Raw genomic sequence first — 20,535 nt, 5'->3', positions numbered from 1 at the left:
TTTAATCAGTTCCTGGATCCTGGATGAAGGTATTTTGGACAAACAATTCAAGTTCAGTTAAGTTAGATGGTCGCCGAGCATGGACAGCCCGCTTCAAATCATCCCACAGATGTTCAATGATATTCAGGTCTGGGGACTGGGATGGCCATTCCAGAACATTGTAATTGTTCCTCTGCATGAATGCCTGAGGATTTGGAGCGGTGTTTTGGATCATTGTCTTGCTGAAATATCCATCCCCGGCGTAACTTCAACTTCGTCACTGATTCTTGAACATTATTCTCAAGAATCTGCTGATACTGAGTGGAATCCATGCGACTCTCAACTTTAACAAGATTCCCGGTGCCGGCATTGGCCACACAGCCCCAAAGCATGATGGAACCTCCACCAAATTTTACAGTGGGTAGCATGTGTTTTTCTTGGAATGCTGTTTCTTTTTGGACGCCATGCATAACGCCTTTTTTTATAACCAAACAACTCAATTTTTGTTTCCAAAATGAAGCTGCCTTGTCCAAATGTGCTTTTTCATACCTCAGGCAACTCTATTTGTGGCGTACGTGCAGAAACGGCTTCTTTCTCATCACTCTCCCATACAGCTTCTATTTGTGCAAAGTGCGCTGTATAGTTGACCGATGCACAGTGACACCATCTGCAGCAAGATGATGCTGCAGCTCTTTGGAGGTGTCTGTGGATTGTCCTTGACTGTTCTCACCATTCTTCTTCTCTGCCTTTCTGATATTTTTCTTGGCCTGCCACTTCTGGGCTTAACAAGAACTGTCCCTGTGGTCTTCCACTTCCTTACTATGTCCCTCACAGTGGAAACTGACAGGTTAAATCTCTGAGACAACTTTTTGTATCCTTCCCCTGAACAACTATGTTGAACAATCTTTGTTTTCAGATCATTTGAGAGTTGTTTTGAGTAGCCCATGATGCCACTCTTCAGAGGAGATTCAAATAGGAGATCAACTTGCAATTGGCCACCTTAAATACCTTTTCTTATGATTGGATACATCTGGCTATGAAGTTCAAAACTCACTGAGGTTACAAAACCAATTTTGTGCTTCAGTAAGTCAGTAAAAAGTAGTTAGGGGAATTCAAATCAATAAAATGATAAGGGTGCCCATACTTTTGCACCGGTCAAATTTTGGTTTAATGCATATTGCACATTTTCTGTTAGTACAATAAACCTCATTTCAATCCTGAAATATTACTGTGTCCATCAGTTATTAGATAGATCAAACTGAAATGGCTGCTGCAAACACCAAAATATTTAGAACAAAAAATGATTAAGATTAATAGGGGTGCCCAAACTTTTTCATAGGACTGTATAGATAGATAGATAGGAGATAGATAGATAGATAGATAGATAGATAGATAGATAGATAGACAGGAGATAGATAGATAGATAGATAGATAGATAGATAGATAGATAGGAGATAGATAGATACATAGATAGATAGATAGATAGATAGATAGGAGATAGATAGATAGATAGATAGATAGATAGGAGATAGATAGATAGATAGATAGATAGATAGGAGATAGATAGATAGATAGATAGGAGATAGATAGATAGATAGATAGATAGATAGATAGATAGATAGGAGAGAGATAGATAGATAGATAGATAGATAGATAGATAGATAGATAGATAGATAGGAGATAGATAGATAGATAGATAGATAGATAGATAGATAGATAGATAGATGATACTATAATAGAGCAGATCTCAGTTGGTCATATGTAACAATTCATTCTGCTATATAGCAATGTGATGAGCCATTTCCATTCCAGCACTGATGTAGCAGAGCTGAGTCGGTCACCGCTGTGATCTACTGATGTGTTCTCTGATTTATTTGCGTTCCATGACAAATTCCGCTCTGCTACATCAGTGGCGTTAAGCGATCCCCCTTCTGCCCCCTCCTGTATTATATTGTGTACGGCAGCGGGCGTCATCTATAGGTCCCGTTGTGTTCTAGGGGGTGCGCTGGGACCGGTGTCAATCATCGCAGCATACACACCCCCCGTATACAGACACAGCAGCTCCGCCGTCGTTGGCAGCGTTCTCCTCCAGCACGGCGCCTGTCAGCGAGGACCGGAGCAGCTCTCGGACAGAAGCTTGTGGGATCCGCGCGGAGGTCAGTGCCCTGGGGGTGGCGACACTTCTTTTATTGTGTTTTGGGTCTGTTTTAGGGGGGTTAAGGGGCCTCGCAATGGTTCCATTCTCTTCCGTCACCCCATTGTATGTGTGAGCAGGATAGTCGCCGAACATTCCAGTACTGGAGGGGGACTGCTGCCACAAAGTGTAAAACCGCTGCAAAATGACGGATTATGTGACCGGGGCCAAAGTGCAGAGATCCTGGCACCAGCCGCCAACTTCCCTGCCCGGAGGTTGTGCCTGAGGGTCGGCGTCTGCCAGCCTGCCATTGTACCGCTGGTGTATCTTACAGACACAGCAGCCGAAACGATAAAGGGACCCCGATGGGATTATCATCTGGTCTCCTGCTGTATGGGGTAGCCATTCTAATGTTCACCCAGCTTTCCCAGGACCCTGAGAGGCATCTAGTATGTCAGAAAATGCAGATTTTTTTATGTTATTCTGTACTAAATTGGGTGACAACTATTTACTGTCTTACTCAGCTTTCTGGCGACCCCGAATGGCATGCACATCCACCTTTTGATTAAATGATATAACAGTATAAAGTTATAAACTTTTCCGTTTCGGTTCGATAACCCCTATAAGCATCATAAGGACTATCACTCAGCTTTACCAGGATTCTGAATGGCATACACATCTGCCTTTAAAAAAAAAATGTATTCACAATCAGTTTCCGTGGAAAGTAGTGTCATAGCTAGTAATGGTTGATATGATGTTTGTAGGGGGTTATCTCCCAGCTTTCCAGGGATCCTGAGTGGCAAATGACCCTTTCAATATAATAAAGATGCAGATGAATGTCATTCAGAACCCATGGAAAGCTGGGGCAGTCGCTAATAAGAGATATTGTAATACTTATACTTATAATACTCAGCTTTCTGCATACCCTTTACTTACATATGCAGATTTGGATCATTCAGAAACTGTAGAAAGTTGGGTACAGCAGTGAAGCTTAGAGGGATTATCACTCAGCTTTCATTAGATCCTGAGTGGCACCTGCCATTTACAAAAGGTGTGTATAGGTATATACCGTTCAGTGTAGGACACAAATGATTTAAATAAGGAGATATCATTCAGCTTTCCTAAAACCCTGACCAGCATATTCCTTTATATCGTAGTAATTAGTAAATATAACATTCAGAATCTGTGTAAAGCTGGGAGACTGTAGTGAATGTAAACCATTGTGATACATTACAGGGGTTGTCACTCAGCTTTCCACAGACCCTGAGCGGCATATTACTTTATACTGTTATGTAGAGTCTATGGGGAAAATGTATCACCACTCTCAGTTACCCCTTGCAACCAATCACAACGCAGCTTTCATCTTTCAGCAGCAGAATATAAAATGAAAGCTGAGCTGTGATTGGTTTTTAGGGGCAACTAAGAGAGTGGTGATAAATTTGCCCCATAATTCATGATAATAATTGTAATTTTATTTGTCATTCGGGGTCTGTGGAAAGCTGGGTGACTCATGGTATAGATAGTGACCGTCATGGGTGGTGTCACTCAGCTTTCTGCATGCGCTGAATGGTATATATGTATACATTACATGGAAAGATGGATAAAAAAAACATTAGTAAATACAGAATACAGAGGCGCAGAGGATTTAAGGAGAGAGAAGAATCCATATCCACCTTTTGTTTCACACGTCATACTAATAGAGGACCTGGGAGCTGAGATATGGAAGATAATGGGATGTCAAATACCAGCGACCCCCCAAACACCTCCCCAAATCTAATAGAAGCGAGTCCAATAAACCAGAACATTTGGTAATCCAGAAATGATCCAAATTTAGGGAATTTTACTACGTTACACCGCTAGACACGACAAAACCGTGATGGCGGCATCACACTGGAAGTCTAAGTTATTGTATGATGCTCTATGATGTAGCAGAGCTGAACTTGTAACACCGGATGTACCTCAGTCACAGCTTAAAGTTGTCTTCATTTTTCCCACAATAGCGCCCCACCTGTCCATGGCTGTATATGGCTACAGCTCAGCGACGTTGAAGTAATTAAGGCTCAGCTGCGATACCAAATGCAACCTGTGGTGGCGCTGTTTCTGGGGAAAAAAACTGCCAGGTTTCACAATGTACGAAGCCGATTGCTGGGACAAATCCTTTCCCTATCCCCTTATCTGTAAATTATATGAACACAAGAAGGTCAGGGAAGGTGTATACAAGGAGAGCGGGACCTCGCTGGCAGACCATGCCACCCTGCAGTGCCCACCCTGCCATGCTGTGTACACACTACCCCCCACAGTATGAATTACTACAGGGCAGCATTCAGGAGCTCCCCAAAAGTTTCCCCTTTTCCACCCCGTCCCAACTGGCAGAAGCAGTTTCCCCCTTCTAACCCCAACCGGCAGCAGAATTGTCCCTCTAACCACCAATCCCCAACCAAACGCAGCATTCTCCCCCTTCCCACCCCAACCAGCAGCAGCATCGTCACCCCTTCCCACTTCTCCCCAACTGGAAACAGCATCCCTCCCCAATCTGCAGCAACATTGTCCCCCCCACCCCTCCAACTGGCAGCCGCATTGTCCTAAATACATCTTCTCCTAATGACAGCTTTTCCACCCCTCCCAAATTCTCTAGGAGCACAGGAGATATTGGAGGTGGAGGACGAGTGTCATGAGAGTCTGTCAGCCTCCCCTCTGATGTCCTCTGTGGTACTTCTCCTGACTCCTGCTGAACTACAGGTGCAGGACCTACACACTTCGGCCGGGTCATGTGACCATGATTGCAGGTCCTTAAGATGTGTTGCCCACAGAAGCTGCACTGATAATATTGAATGGCATTATCAGTGCGGTGTCTCCTTTGAGATGGCAACCGACCCACTGATCAACGAGCCCCCACCAGGCAACCGACCCACTGATCAACGAGCCCCCACCAGGCAACCGACCCACTGATCAACGAGCCCCCACCAGGCAACCGACCCACTGATCAACGAGCCCCCACCAGGCAACCGACCCACTGATCAACGAGCCCCCACCAGGCAACCGACCCACTGATCAACGAGCCCCCACCAGGCAACCGACCCACTGATCAACGAGCCCCCCAACTGGCAACCGACCCACTGATCGACGAGCCCCCACCAGGCAACCGACCCACTGATCAACGAGCCCCCCAACTGGCAACCGACCCACTGATCGACGAGCCCCCACCAGGCAACCGACCCACTGATCGACGAGCCCCCACCAGGCAACCGACCCACTGATCGACGAGCCCCCACCTGGCAACCGACCCACTGATCGACGAGCCCCCACCAGGCAACCGACCCACTGATCGACGAGCCCCCACCAGGCAACCGACCCACTGATCGACGAGCCCCCACCAGGCAACCGACCCACTGATCGACGAGCCCCCACCAGGCAACCGACCCACTGATCGACGAGCCCCCACCAGGCAACCGACCCACTGATCGACGAGCCCCCACCAGGCAACCGACCCACTGATCAACGAGCCCCCACCAGGCAACCGACCCACTGATCGACGAGCCCCCACCAGGCAACCGACCCACTGATCGACGAGCCCCCACCAGGCAACCAACCCACTGATTGACAAGCCCCCAACTGGCAACCGAGCCACTGATCGACGAGCCCCCACCTGGCAATCGACCCACTGATTGACAAGCCCCCAACTGGCAACCGAGCCACTGATCGACGAGCCCCCACCTGGCAATCGACCCACTGATTGACGAGCCCCCACCAGGCAATCGACCCACTGATTGACAAGCCCCCAACTGGCAACCGAGCCACTGATCGACGAGCCCCCACCTGGCAATCGACCCACTGATTGACAAGCCCCCAACTGGCAACCGAGCCACTGATCGACGAGCCCCCACCTGGCAATCGACCCACTGATTGACGAGCCCCCACCAGGCCTGCATGGACAAGTATTAAAAGGGGAATTCCTTCACACAATGATCCTGAAGTGTCCGACATTGAGCATCCAAAAAGTTGTCCACTGATGGTTCTCCTAGAATACAACGGCCTAGGACCTTACATTGAGAATTATCTGGTTACTGTATATTTTACGCTAGTATTACTTAGGTTGTATACAGCAGTATTATCTTGGCACTATATGGCGATCTAATATTACTGTGTGGATGCCCAACCATTAAACAAAAACAGCGAAGTGAACATGCTTTTCTTTCACACATTGCCTTAATCACCTCTACAAATAATAGTGCCATTGTGTTAGATGGTACAAATAGAAGGTGTAATGCTTCATTTCTCCTGCGGAGGTGCTGCAGGTAAAGTAAACATTTGTTGCCAGGCCCTCTAACAGTGCAGATTTCTGGTCACCCCAGCCCTGCAGATAGACAGGTTACTGTCACCAGACCCCAGTATATCACCTCAACCCTGCAGATAGATAGGTTAGTGTCACCAGAACCAGCATATCACCCCAGCCCTGCAGATAGATAGGTTAGTGTCACCAGAACCAGCATATCACCCCAGCCCTGCAGATAGATAGGTTACTGCCACCAGACCCAGCATATCACCCCAGTCCTGCAGATAGATAGGTTACTGTCACCAGAACCAGCATATCACCCCAGCCCTGCAGATAGATAGGTTAGTGTGACCAGAACCAGCATATCACCCCAGTCCTGCAGATAGATAGGTTACTGCCACCAGAACCAGCATATCACCCCAGCCCTGCAGATAGATAGGTTAGTGTCACCAGAACCAGCATATCACCCCAGCCCTGCAGATAGATAGGTTAGTGTCACCAGAACCAGCATATCACCCCAGCCCTGCAGATAGATAGGTTAGTGTGACCAGAACCAGCATATCACCCCAGTCCTGCAGATAGATAGGTTACTGCCACCAGAACCAGCATATCACCCCAGCCCTGCAGATAGATAGGTTACTGCCACCAGAACCAGCATATCACCCCAGTCCTGCAGATAGATAGGTTACTGTCACCAGAACCAGCATATCACCCCAGCCCTGCAGATAGATAGGTTACTGTCACCAGAACCAGCATATCACCCCAGCCCTGCAGATAGATAGGTTAGTGTGACCAGAACCAGCATATCACCCCAGTCCTGCAGATAGATAGGTTACTGTCACCAGACCCAGCATATCACCCCAGTCCTGCAGATAGATAGGTTAGTGTCACCAGAACCAGCATATCACCCCAGCCCTGCAGATAGATAGGTTACTGTCACCAGACCCAGCATATCACCCCAGCCCTGCAGATAGATAGGTTACTGTCACCAGACCCAGCATATCACCGCAGCCCTGCAGATAGATAGGCTAGTGTCACCAGTACCAGTATATCTATATGCAGGGCTGGGGTGATATGTTGTGGTCAAGTGACTGATTCCATTTAAAGGGAATGTATTGCATTATTTTATATTTTACACTTGAGACATCGCTGTTTATGTCTATATACAAATTAGCTCTTTGGGGCAATGGCCTTTCCCTCATTGCTCCACAGGGTTTGCAAAAAATCTCTCTCTCTCTGTAACGGAGGCAGTGATTCTCAAGGGCAAAACACCGTTTATTCAGATGACCCTAACCCATCTATCTGGGAGGTTTGTTCAATAATGATCTAATCTGGTCACACACTAACTTTAAAAGTGGACGATTCCTTTAAGTAATTGAATACCTTGATATGAATTCACTCTCAGCTGAGGAGCAACCGCAAAATAGATGTCACCAGTAGCTGTCACCGCTCCCGCCTCTGGCGCCTGTTTACACCAGTTTTCATGATAATTGTGATTAATTGAGATTAATTTAAATCTCGTCAATGTCGCGCGGGGCATGAAAAGACGCCGCACTCTGAGGATGCTCCTTGTTGACAGAGAGGCCGGCGAGCGACCGGCTGACGTTGTCAGGAAGGCGGCTGATCTGGAATTGAAAAGTGAGTGTGATTACTTTCTATGTGAGCGGCTCAGCATGTTCCTACAACAGAAGTAAGAATTCCCAGCCATAAATATCGTGCGGTGACATCCAGCTATTAAAATCTCACTAACAGTAACATATGCCGCAGTTAATGAGGTCTGGGGGCTGTCTGCTCCGCCATGAACAAAATGCCGCTACTGCATAATCAGGAGGGAAATCGCAGGGGTCAGAGGGGGCGCCGCAAAACTGTAAAATCTGCAAAAAAAATCTACATTTCTTTCCCTTCATTTATCCTATTAAATGTTGGTTTATGTTCCCTGCCTGCAATCTCCTAATACAGGAGAAAATCCTATCCCTGGATCTGATAACCCTGTTTTTTTAAAGGGGAGGGGGATCGTTAAAGGGGTTCTCCGCTTTGGACAAACCCTACTTGTTAAAAGGGTCTCTTGACAATAAGAGGATCAAAAAGTGTCCACTTAGGGATCAGCTGTAATCTGTCTGGAAACAAGGTGGTGAGTGTTCAATTTCCCTACAGCACCACCGCAGGGGAAACTAGGCATTACAACATGGCTATTTAATTGAATAGGTTGTCTGTTTTGTACAGGACAGGGAAGGTCCTCCAGAGAGGGAGACACTCTTTGTAAGTGCTCTTCATTCCACCAAGAGTTGAGGATTCTCTGCAGCGCCATCATAGGAGAAACTAAGTATTGTATTTAAATTAATGGGTTGTCTGTGATATACAGGACAGGGCGGATCCTCCAGAGCGGGAGACACTCTTTGTGCAGGATCTCGTGGTGGAGTGAAGGTGGTTATAAAGAGTGTCTCCTGGTGTGGAGGACCTGTCCTGTCCTGTATTACACAGGCAACCTATTACTTTAAATGGACACCATGTAATACTTAGTTTCCGCTATGATGGCGCTGCAGGCAAATTGAACTCTTACCACCAAGTTTCCTGATAGATTATAGAAGGTCATCTTGGTGGAATGAACAACAGTTACAGAGGTTACCTTCAATAATCTGTCAGGAAACTTTAGTAAGAGTTCACTATCACTGCAGCGCCACCACAGGGGAAAGTAAGCATTACACCGTGTCCATTTAAGCACTGTGTGCCAGTATTATCTGGGCCTGGACACTGTATGGCAGTATTATCCAGGCACTGTGTGGCAGTATTATCTGGGCCTGGACACTGTGTGGCTGTATTATCCCGGCACTGTATGGCAGTATTATCCAGGCACTGTGTGGCAGTATTATCGGGCCTGGATACTGTGTGGCAGTATTATCTGTGCATTGTATGGCAGTATTATCCAGGCACGGTGTGGCAGTATTATCTGGGCCTGGACACTGTGTGGCTGTATTATCCCGGCACTGTATGGCAGTATTATCCAGGCACGGTGTGGCAGTATTATCGGGCCTGGATACTGTGTGGCAGTATTATCTGTGCATTGTATGGCAGTATTATCCAGGCACGGTGTGGCAGTATTATCAGGGCCTGGACACTGTGTGGCAGTATTATCCAGGCACAGTATGGCAATATTATCTGGGCACAGTGTGGCAGCATTATCTAGGCACTGTGTGGCAGTATTATCCAGGCACTGTGTGGCAATGTTATTTGGGCACTATACAGCAGTATTATCTGTTATGTGGCGGTATCTAGCCCCGTCATGACACGATAACCACCTGCCGCCATCTTGAATATTTAAAATTGAATTGGTACGGGTGAAATCATTTAGGTCTCTAGGAAAAAATACCATTTTATTAAATATAATCCGTACGACTAATGCTTGTGAGTTCTGACGAACGCCGTCACTTTGTTCCTATCACCATTTATGATGTAAAAATTGGGTTTTAAAAAAAAATACCTCAATTAGAAATCTGCTCCGGCTCGGAGCGCCTGACGGTAATTATGTCTGCCGGGGGGGGCGACTTACCTTCTGTTGAAAAACACAAAGCTCTGTCATTTAAGTGCTGCTTTTTAGCAACATTTAGAGGCTTGTCGCTTGTCATGTGTGGGCATGTAAAATTAATTTTCTTTTTTATCTCGGCCTAAAAAAAAAAACCCACGAAAAAAAACACCCAGTAATACAAAGGAGCAGAATAATAAGAATACAGACAAGAAAAAAACGGATTGTTTATAGTTGGCGGCGCAGGATTCGGCTTAAAAATACAATAAAGGGGATTTTCGTTCTTGGAAACCGGTTTTGGAATTTTTTTTTCTTTGTGTGTAATAATTTAACCCCTTCTGTTCCTGAAATAGGAACACAAGGGGTTAACAAGTAAAAAAATAAATTAGGAATATAACAAATTACGCCGAGCGCCAACTGTACTATAGGCGTCAATCAACCCCCCGCCTTTGTAAATATACACCCCCTCCCCCTTCATAAATATATACCCCCGGCATTAACCCCCCCAGGCTATTTCTCACATGGCTTATGTGTGAACACAGTTACATCTTCTGCCTTTTTTTTTTTTTAGGATTTCGAGGAGGGGATTGTATTGTAGACGGAGAAGAAGATGACATACTTGTCTCTCATTGGGGTGGGAAGATAGCAGGGACAATCGTATGAAAGTAAAACCAGGACCACACTGCGACGATGGCGTACACCCACTCGCACATCATGGCATCGAGAAGGCATCCGCCAAGTCGAGTCATTATTGAACTAGACGAGTACAGCTCCAACCCCACGCAGGCGTTCACCTTCTACAACATCAACCAGGGACGATTCCAGCCGCCCCATGTACAAATGTAAGTAACCCGCTCCAAGGAGGCGACTGATAAGGAGGATGAATTAGAATCCGATACTAATGTTATATGTGTGTGGCGTTTTACATAGGACTGCAGGGAAACCTTAGAAGATTCTTAAGGTGGGCAGTAGAAACTCTTGTACTTCTACCTAGGTCTACGTTTCATCCGGACCATGGACTTCTAACCCAAAGGCTTACAGGAATCTCAGAAAGGAGGGGGAACTATTCCGAAATAAAGCTTGCAGGGGGTTTTGGGGGTTAATTAAGCTAAGGATGGATGGATAGATAGATGATAGATAGATAGATAGATAGATAGATAGATAGATAGATAGATAGGAGATAGATAGATAGAAGATAGATAGATAGATAGATAGATAGATAGATAGATAGATAGATAGATAGATAGATAGATATAGATAGGAGATAGATAGATAGATAGATAGATAGATAGATAGATAGATAGATAGATAGGAGATAGATAGATAGATGATAGATAGATAGATAGATAGATAGATAGATAGATAGATAAATAGATAGATAGGAGATAGATAGATAGATAATGTACAAGATGGATAATGTAGATAGATAAATATGAGATAGATATTGCAAAGATAAATAGATGATTAGATAGATCGATAGATATTACAGAGATACCTACTGCGTAGAAGACATAAATAAGTACAGAAATATTAGAGAGACAGAGGTTAGAAAGATAGGTATGAGATTAATAGATATGACATAGATAGAAGATAAATAACCACATAGAAAGATGGATATACTTTTGTTAGATGATAGATAGATAGATAGATAGATAGATAGATAGATAGATCAGTAACTATATTGAAAGATAAATAACTCACTACCTATTCAATAGCTAGATAGATTAATTAGATAATAGAGATAGATGATAGATAGATAGATAGATAGATAGATAGATAGATAGATAGATAGATAGACAGACAGACAATCCAGAAGATCAAAAATTGTCAAAGTACTCTAGTAGTTCTAGTGAAAACCAAAAAGTGCTCAATTTCCCATATTCGGTGACATTTCAATCCACATGAGCAAAGTCCTAATGGTGGACTACAATGTCCCTGAAGATGAGCAAAACACCCACCTTTTTGCTTTCAGCTAGAATTACTGGAGCGCTGTAACATTTCTGGATTTTCTAGATAGAGAGATGTGAGAATCATTTTTTATATTAATTTTCTATGTGTCTAGACACAGGTAATGGACTGTGATAGACAGACAGATAGATAGATGATAGATAGATGATAGTAGATAGATAGATAGATAGATAGATAGGAGATAGATAGAGAGATAGGAGATAGATAGGAAGATAGATAGATAGGAGATAGATAGGAAGATAGATAGGAAGATAGATAGGAAGATAGATAGATAGATAGATAGATAGATAGATAGATAGGAGATAGATAGATAGATAGATAGATAGATAGATAGATAGATAGATAGGAGATAGATAGGAAGATAGATAGGAAGATAGATAGGAAGATAGATAGATAGATAGATAGATAGATAGATAGATAGATAGATAGATAGGAGATAGATAGATAGATAGATAGATAGATAGATAGATAGGAGATAGATAGATAGATAGATAGATAGATAGATAGATAGATAGATATGAAATTGCCTTCTTCTGATGTCAATCTTCTGTGTATCTAGATAGATAGATATTTCTGTGTGATTTGTGCCATATGACTCTGATATCTTCCACCAGTGACTTGCCTTACACGTCACATGTCTGATATATAGCAGTAACTATTAGAAGATGGTAAATAATATAACATTCGGGCGCTGAGCTTCTGAGCTATACAGGGAGGATGAGAGAGAACTTTATATCTTGTACTTTCGCCCATCATTTGTTCAGCTGTCTGATCGGTGAAATATAAAATCATCATCTGGCGCTGCGAGGAATTATTGTTATGGAGGATCAGAAAAGTATTTATTATGTCCCATAAATATCCGTGAGCGCTGCGGCGATAAATACTGACTAAAGCAGGAGTGATGCTCGCCTGTCAGGGAAGACAGAAGGTAGACGGATGGGTCTGGGGGAATCACGGCCCAACACTACAACTAGGACCGCTGTATTAAGATAAATGGATATATATATATATATATATATATATATATATATATATATATATATATTTTTTTTTTAAATAATTTTTATTTATGTGGCTAATAATAATTATATTGGATTTCATTATTTATTTATTTATTTTTTTAATTCTTTGGGAGCTTCCAAATATCCATTGCCTGTTACATGAAGTTCCTGGTGCCCAGTGCAAAGACTGTAACAGGGCCCCACCGAGCCCTGGTGTTGTCCTATGTGGTAGAGGACTTGAAGCCCCCAGCCCTGTGTAAAATCTGTATTGGGTCCCCCAGCTATACATTGCGGTATATTTTATTGGAACCATAGCAGCCCGGTAGCGACTTGTACTGCAGCACGTCGTATAGCTACACCCCTGTCCACTGCTATTCTATTGTACCTCTGCACCCCTTGAGGGCGACTATGCCCAGAGCTACCATCATGGCTGCACAGGTCGTACCCAGGGAAATAAGAGGCCCAAACACAACAGTGTCCTGCCACCTACATGACACCGCATGGGCGGTACATATTTTAGCCTATACAATAAATGGACCTACTTATTAGGGCAGGGATGGGCAAGCCTGGTACCCAATGTGGTGCCCTATTCTATTCTTCCTTCCCCATGACCCACTACATCTACAATGTGGGGCGCAGGGTCTGTATATACATCATATCATTCCCCTGCATCCATGAGGGATTTTAGGGCTTGGGAAGAGCAGCTCGGGGGCAGTACTGTTTATTATTGAGGAGACATAGGGGTGTAAAGAGACTTAGTTTTCAGGCAATGCCCCATGGGAAAAAAAAGTAGGCAAATTAACTCATATAAGCCAGCTTGGCTGGTATGGCCCAAATCACACCCAAAATATAAGTAACTGGGTACAAGACTGATGCTAATTGGCATAATATGAGTCCAGGGGCCCCGACCATTCACCACATTTGTCTAATTGAATATATAGTATATACCATAGATCATACTTGCAAGTTACAGGGGCTCCCGAAAAATGGAAAGTCCTCCCAAACTCCCAGAAGACCAGCCAAGTTTCCCAGGCCCCGGGGTTAGCAGTCACTTTGGGCGTGGTGTGGTCAATGCATTTCATGCCCACATCCCAAGAAAGTGGGTGTGGTGATAAATTACATGGTATGCCGAAAGCGTGCCAATGTCCAGAAGGGGGTGGTCACACCTGTAGGGGGCCTCGCCCAAAAAATGTTCACAGCATGTGCGGTACACTGTTCTCACAGACTCCAGTCCCCAAATGTTGGCAAGTATGCCATAGAGGTACGCAACGCAAAGGAGGTTTAAGACGGCACCTTAAATGGGGCGTAAATTTTAACTATCCATATACTTCATTGGGATTTAGGTTAACACTTTATACTCCACTTATGTGTACATTATAGAAAATATCATGAGTTATACAGCAAATCCTCTCCATAAAACCGGATTTGCAAACTTTCCCGAAAGCTCCTGTAAAAAGTAGCGTCCTGAGAGAGTGGGCAACTCTCCGATGCCTGGCTCCTGCGGTGTAATACCTCATTTACTCCTGCGGTGGCGCTGTAGGGAAATGGTATCCTTACAGCCAGGTTTTCCTACAGCTGATCTCTGGGGATTCCCTCCAGGGAGACACTTTATGGTCAGAAGGTTAAGAATTTCTAACACTAAGAAGGTGGAGAACCTCTAACATCTATGGATGGCCCCTCAAATTTGAGAAGATTCCTAAGGCTTCGGTTTTCTACAAGATCTGACTGGTTGGTGAAAGCCGCCTCTGAGCTTTAGTACCGGGCAAGGACACGTCGATAGACAGGAGTATACATTGAAGGACTACACCGGATCAACATGGCACCCTCATTCCGATAGTCGGTCCTCCACCGATTACACCTTCATGACCCTTGATGTGTTTTACTAGAAAGCCCTGTGACACGTGGCCCCCGGGGTCCCTATAAATGGGTCTTCTAACCTCGCTGTCATCTATCCCGCTGGTTTCCTCCATCTCTGGCAGTATTCCTTCCCACTCTTATTAATAAATCCCCCGCAGAGGTTTTATTGAATTCCTTCTAGGTGCAATGTAAGAAGAAAGGTTAATCTTCTCGGAGAAGCCGTAATTAACCTTGTCAGTGCTGCGGCCTCTGATACCGCCATTCACACTAATTAAAACCTAGTGCTCTTTGTGGTAACCGGAGTAAATTATCACCAATTATAGCGCGATGTGGAGCGTCTTCATCAACAGTCTCTTGTTAGATGCCGCGTTCAGTCATTACTCAGGAAGCCAGGCTTTCATATGCTGCCAGACTAATTATATCTCTTAAAGGGGCCGCCCCACAGTAATTCTCATCATAACTGCCTGGTATACAGATGGATATGCTAGATAGATAGATAGATAGATAGATAGATAGATAGATAGATAGATAGATGGATAGATAGAAGGATATGATGATGATAGATAGATAGATAGATAGATAGATATGAGATCGATATAGACATAGATAGAAAGATAGATATAAGATGAATAGATATATATTAGATGAAAGAAAGAATAGATAGATAGATATGAGATAGATAGATAGATAGATGATGAATAGAAAGAAAGAAAGAAAGAAAGAAAGAAAGAGATAGATAGCTATGAGAGAGAGAGAGAGAGATAGATAGATAGATAGATAGATAGATAGATAGATAGATAGATAGATATAAGATGAATAGAAAGAAAAAGAAAGAAAGAAAGGAGAGATAGATCGATAGATAGATCGATAGATAGATATGAGATATAGACATAGATAGATAGAAAGATAGATATAAGATGAATAGAAATATATTAGGAAAGGAAGGAAGGAAGAAAGAAAGAGATAGACTCGTAAGATAGATAGATAGATAGATGATAGATAGATAGATAGATAGATAGATAGATAGATAGATAGATAGATAGATAGATATAGACATAGATAGATAGATAGATAGATAGATAGATAGATAGATAGAAAGATAGATATAAGATGAATAGAAATATATTAGGGAAGGAAGGAAGGAAGGAAGGAAGGAAGGAAGGAAGGAAGGAAGGAAGGAAGGAAGGAAGGAAGAAAGAGATAGACTCGTAAGATAGATAGATAGATAGATAGATAGATAGATAGATAGATAGATAGATAGATAGATTTGCAAACCCAAAAAAGTAATTTTGCTTGTTAGATACTGAATGAAATTAAACAGACAGATTAATATTAATGAGTCCAATCTCTTAAAGGGGCGGCCCTCGGAGTTTTTCCTTGTCATGTCGGCTTCTTTTATAGTTTTTATTCTGCAGTTACATTTCCTGGAGGAGAATGTCCCATTCTTATGTTAAGTTTTGCATTTCCATAGAGAGTCTGTGAGGATGATAATGAGAATAAAGATTTATTTAAAAAGGGAACATATTCCAGAAGTGGCGATCACTGTGAGGTTCTCTTATCAAGAAGAAAGAAAGTTCTGCCATTCTGTGTTATAATGTACATGTCTGTAGGAAAGCTGGGTGACGGATATTATTACATTTATCTGAGCTCCCGGAGGGCTTTTAATGCCGTCCTGCCCTGTTATGATAGATATGATAGATTCTCATATTATTGCCCCATACTATATGGGAACCAGTGATGGGGAAATTATATTGTGGGGCAGTGAGGTGGGCTATTATCCTGTGGGGACACATTAGTGTGTGGGGCATTAGGAGGAAATATTAAAGGGGTGGTTGGGCTTGTATTTTTAACAACTGGATCAGGGAGAACTGCCTGCATCCACTTACCGATCCATGCTTCTGCTTGTTGCCTCCATTTCCTTCTTTAGCCTTCCATGGGCCCTGTTCATCGCACATTATGTCCACAATGATGTAATGTGTGGTGCACAGGGGCCCCCTGGAGGCTGAAGGCGGAACAGGAGACTATGAGGAGCAGCAGAATAGGTAAGTTAATATGGGCCCTTACTTGACCTCCCCTGTTAATTAAATAGTAAGTAGTGGGGGTCTGATAAGGACCCCTAAAGGCACAGGGCTCAATGGAGGATTTACGAGGACCCAGTCCAAGCCTGATGGCATTCAAGAGACTAGAAAAGATGGGTGAAATATGTAGTAAATGTATTAGATAGACAGAAGATACACAGATAGAAAAGATAAATAGATAAATAGTAAGACTATGAACTGCTGTGACTCCAGAGTGGCGGGAAGAGGCTTACTGTAACTCTGTTTGGGAAGGCGGAGAGGCACTGCTAGGACTATTGGGGGTAAGAATGAATAGAACTGTGGTGAAGGGAAAGGAAGGCCACTATTGTGACTGCTGAAAGGCAATGTTGTATGAAAGGCATACCACCCTGCCACTGTCCCGCGCAGCTCCCTACATATCCCGCTATGTCCCTTTAATGATTTACTGATCAATCATTCCTCCGATCACCGCCTGCTCTTACAACAGATAAGAGGCTGCGGTGATCGGAGGAACGTTTTACTATGGTTCAAAGACCTTGTGTGACATCACAATGTGAAGTGACTAGGTGGGCGTGTCAGTGTCCCATGCAGTGAAGAGAGAAGAGATCAGTGTAAGGTACTGAGACGGGAGGGGGAAGGGGGGGATGTGAGATGCAGGATGGAGAGAGAGTGTGTGTGTGTCTGTGTGGGGACAGAGATGGAGGAGGGGACATGAAATGGAGCAGATAAAGGGGATCACTTAAACTGGGGGACAACTGGAGAGGGCATTAAACCGTCGGAGGAGCTGGAGGGGGACCTGTCTGCCTCTAGTTGCCCCCAGTTTAATGTCACTGTCCAGCTACCCCTACGGTTTAATGTCTGCTTCTAATTGCCCACCATTTAATGTCCCACTTCATCTGCCATTTATTTATTGCCCCCTTCAACTACCCCCATTGCTAATGTCCCCCTCCAAGCTGATCCAGTTTCATGTTTAAACTGGAGCACCAGGAGAGGGACTTCATACTGTGGGGCAGTTGGAGGGGAACATTACAATATGGGGGCATATAATGTGCGGGTGACTGTAGGAGGATTATACTGTGTCGGGGGACATGAAAAATGAAAGAGAATGGGCGGAGTCAACATAAAAGTGGGCGGGGCTAAATTTGTTGTGGTGCGCTATGCGAGCCGCACATTTTGTCCCTCTTTCTGTTGTTCAAAAGTTGAGAGGTATGTGAAAGGACCTACTATAACTTTATTTAGGAAGGGAGAGAGGCACTGTACAGACTACTGGGGGTGAGAGTGAACAGAACTTTGTTGAAGGGGAGGAGAGGCACTGTTGTGATGGCTGAAGGGCATGGATGAAGGAAAGGGCCTATTATAATATGAATTAGGAATTGACAGAGGCACTGCTAGGACTACTGGGGGTGAGAGGGAATAGAACTTTGTTGAAGGGAAATGAGGAGAACTGCAGTGACTGCTGAAGGGCGCCGCTGCAGGAAAGGGCCTACTGTAACCTTATTTAGGAATAGGTTGAGACACTTCTAGGACTACCGGGGGTATGTTGGAGGGGGAGGGGGGCAATGGAACTTGAGGAGCACTATTGTGGTTTAAAGAGGAAGACCTGCTGTGACTACTAGGAAAATGGGATATGAAATAGACGCAGAGGTAGATATGAGAGATGGATAGACACATATGAGATAGATAGGAGATAGATAGATAGATAGATAGATAGATAGATAGATAGATAGGAGATAGATAGATAGATAGATAGATAGATAGATAGATAGATAGATAGATAGATAGAACTAGTGGATATACTGGTGGATACTTAGTATCTAGCTGTCTTCATACTACCTTGTGGATCTACAATATATCTGACACCAATTTAAACTTTAGTAGGTAACATCTCTACTCGGCGCCCTCTTGGAGACAGACTGCTGAACGCTGCACTTTAAAAATATGTTAAACTTCACTATTGTCAGACTACAAAGAGAAGTGTTCATCTGACAAGCCGACTATTCCCCTGCGACGCTTCCTGCTGCTCTGCGATTCTATCTCCTGCAATCCCAGAGGAGCTAATTATTACCAATGTATATCTATTGTAGAAAATCAGGAGGCAGTGACAGATATGGGCGGGGGGCGCTCATGAGCTTCCACTTTTATATGTTGTTTTTTCATAAATTGTATGAAATCTGTGAATATGTGTCAGACTGGAGAGGAGACAGTCTGGGGCCCCATAGTGCTGGAGGGGCCTGTAAGTCAGGAAAGTTAGGAGACTTCTTAGTACTGCGTAGGGTGGTCCAATCCTATCAGTCCTGACACAGAGGCAGAATGTACACAGGGCTAAAGCTCATCCTATATAAGGCTCAACCAACAATCCAATTTATTAGGATAGCCTATATCTAACCATCAGCCTATCCTTCTATCTACATGTCTGACTTTTATTCTGTTTGTCTATCCATAACACTATCCCTTTATATAGAGAATTTTATTAATTATTCTATCAATATCACATCTATCCCTCTTATCTATATATCCATCTCTCTCTCATTATCTATCTATCTATCTATCTATCTATCTATCTATCTATCTATCCCTCTTATCTATATATCCATCTTTCTCTCTCATATCTATCCATCTATCTATCTCCTATCTATCTATCTATCTATCTATCTATCTATCTATCTATCTATCTATCTATCGATCTATCTATCCCTCTTATCTATATATCCATCTCTCTCTCTCATATCTATCCATCTATCTCCTATCTATCTATCTATCTACCCATCTCTCTCTCTCATATCTATCTATCTATCTATCTATCTATCTATCTATCTATCCATCTATCTATCTATCCATCTATCTATCTATCTATCTATCTCATATCTATCTATCCATCCATCTCATACCTCCTCATATCTCTATCTATCTATCTATCTATCTATCTATCTATCTATCTATCTATCTATCTATCCATCTCTATATCTATGATGAGTAAAAGGGTAACAATGTTTTGTACTTGTGACTTTCCGACTCCTTATCTCCTCATCCACTACAGCTTGGACTATAAGACTGCCATCATTCTATAGACAATCCTCTTGGCTATCTCATACATAAATGTGACTTGTAACTATTTAGCATATGATTAGTTCTGCAGATTCTTGTCATGTAACTACATTGTTACTGTTTTGCTCCTGGTGGTGGAAAAATCTTTATCTTCTTGTCCATTACATCCTGTCCTCACATTCCCTATAGCTCAGGGTGCCATTAGCTCAATTCCCAAGTGTAAGATCACTGGTTCACATCGAGGATCAGCCATGAAGACGTTTTCCCAAGATAAGAGAAACCATATTCTCCAACTTATCGATAGCAGTGTCTCGGCCATGAAAATTGCCAAACACATGGGAGTGCCTTGACAGGTGGAAGAATATGAGATATAGTATGTCCATCCATGCAGAAGCCAGTGGTAGACGTCCAGGCAAAATATTGGCGTCAACAAGTCGGCTCATCGCAAGGTCTATCAGTTCTGGCGCGGCAAACATGGCAGTGGAGATGGCTCGTAGGCTTGCAACGTGCGACCTGGAATGGTGGCCTGAAAAAGGTGAAGAAGTCTCGACTTCAGTATTGTAATAAGAAGGGTCGACTTGAATTTGCAAAAAAGTACAAAGCGCAAAAGTAGAAACAGTAGAAGATTGGAGATGGGCGATTTGGAGCAATGAGATGAAAGTCAATAGACTGGGATCTGATGGGTGCAAATGGGTCTGGAA

The 20,535-nt window shown here is 43.5% G+C and overlaps 1 protein-coding gene across 1 annotated transcript in view; it reads left to right on the top strand.

Annotated features, from left to right (window-relative positions):
* Positions 1 to 2,055: 2,055 nt before the first annotated feature.
* The window catches only part of MPPED1 (metallophosphoesterase domain containing 1), a 40,441-nt gene continuing 21,961 nt past the window's right edge, over positions 2,056 to 20,535 (top strand). Inside the window, exons 1-2 of the mRNA XM_075276456.1 lie at positions 2,056 to 2,135; positions 10,478 to 10,748. Of these exons, the coding sequence (XP_075132557.1) occupies positions 10,597 to 10,748 (152 nt within the window). The 5' untranslated portion in view covers positions 2,056 to 2,135; positions 10,478 to 10,596. The remainder of the gene's footprint in view (positions 2,136 to 10,477; positions 10,749 to 20,535) is intronic.

The sequence above is a fragment of the Leptodactylus fuscus genome, chromosome 5 (assembly GCF_031893055.1).
Source record: "Leptodactylus fuscus isolate aLepFus1 chromosome 5, aLepFus1.hap2, whole genome shotgun sequence".
NCBI classification, from domain to species: Eukaryota; Metazoa; Chordata; class Amphibia; order Anura; family Leptodactylidae; genus Leptodactylus; species Leptodactylus fuscus.
The sequence above is the reverse complement of the archived record's forward strand: the minus strand, read 5'-3'. Positions and strand labels throughout refer to the sequence as shown.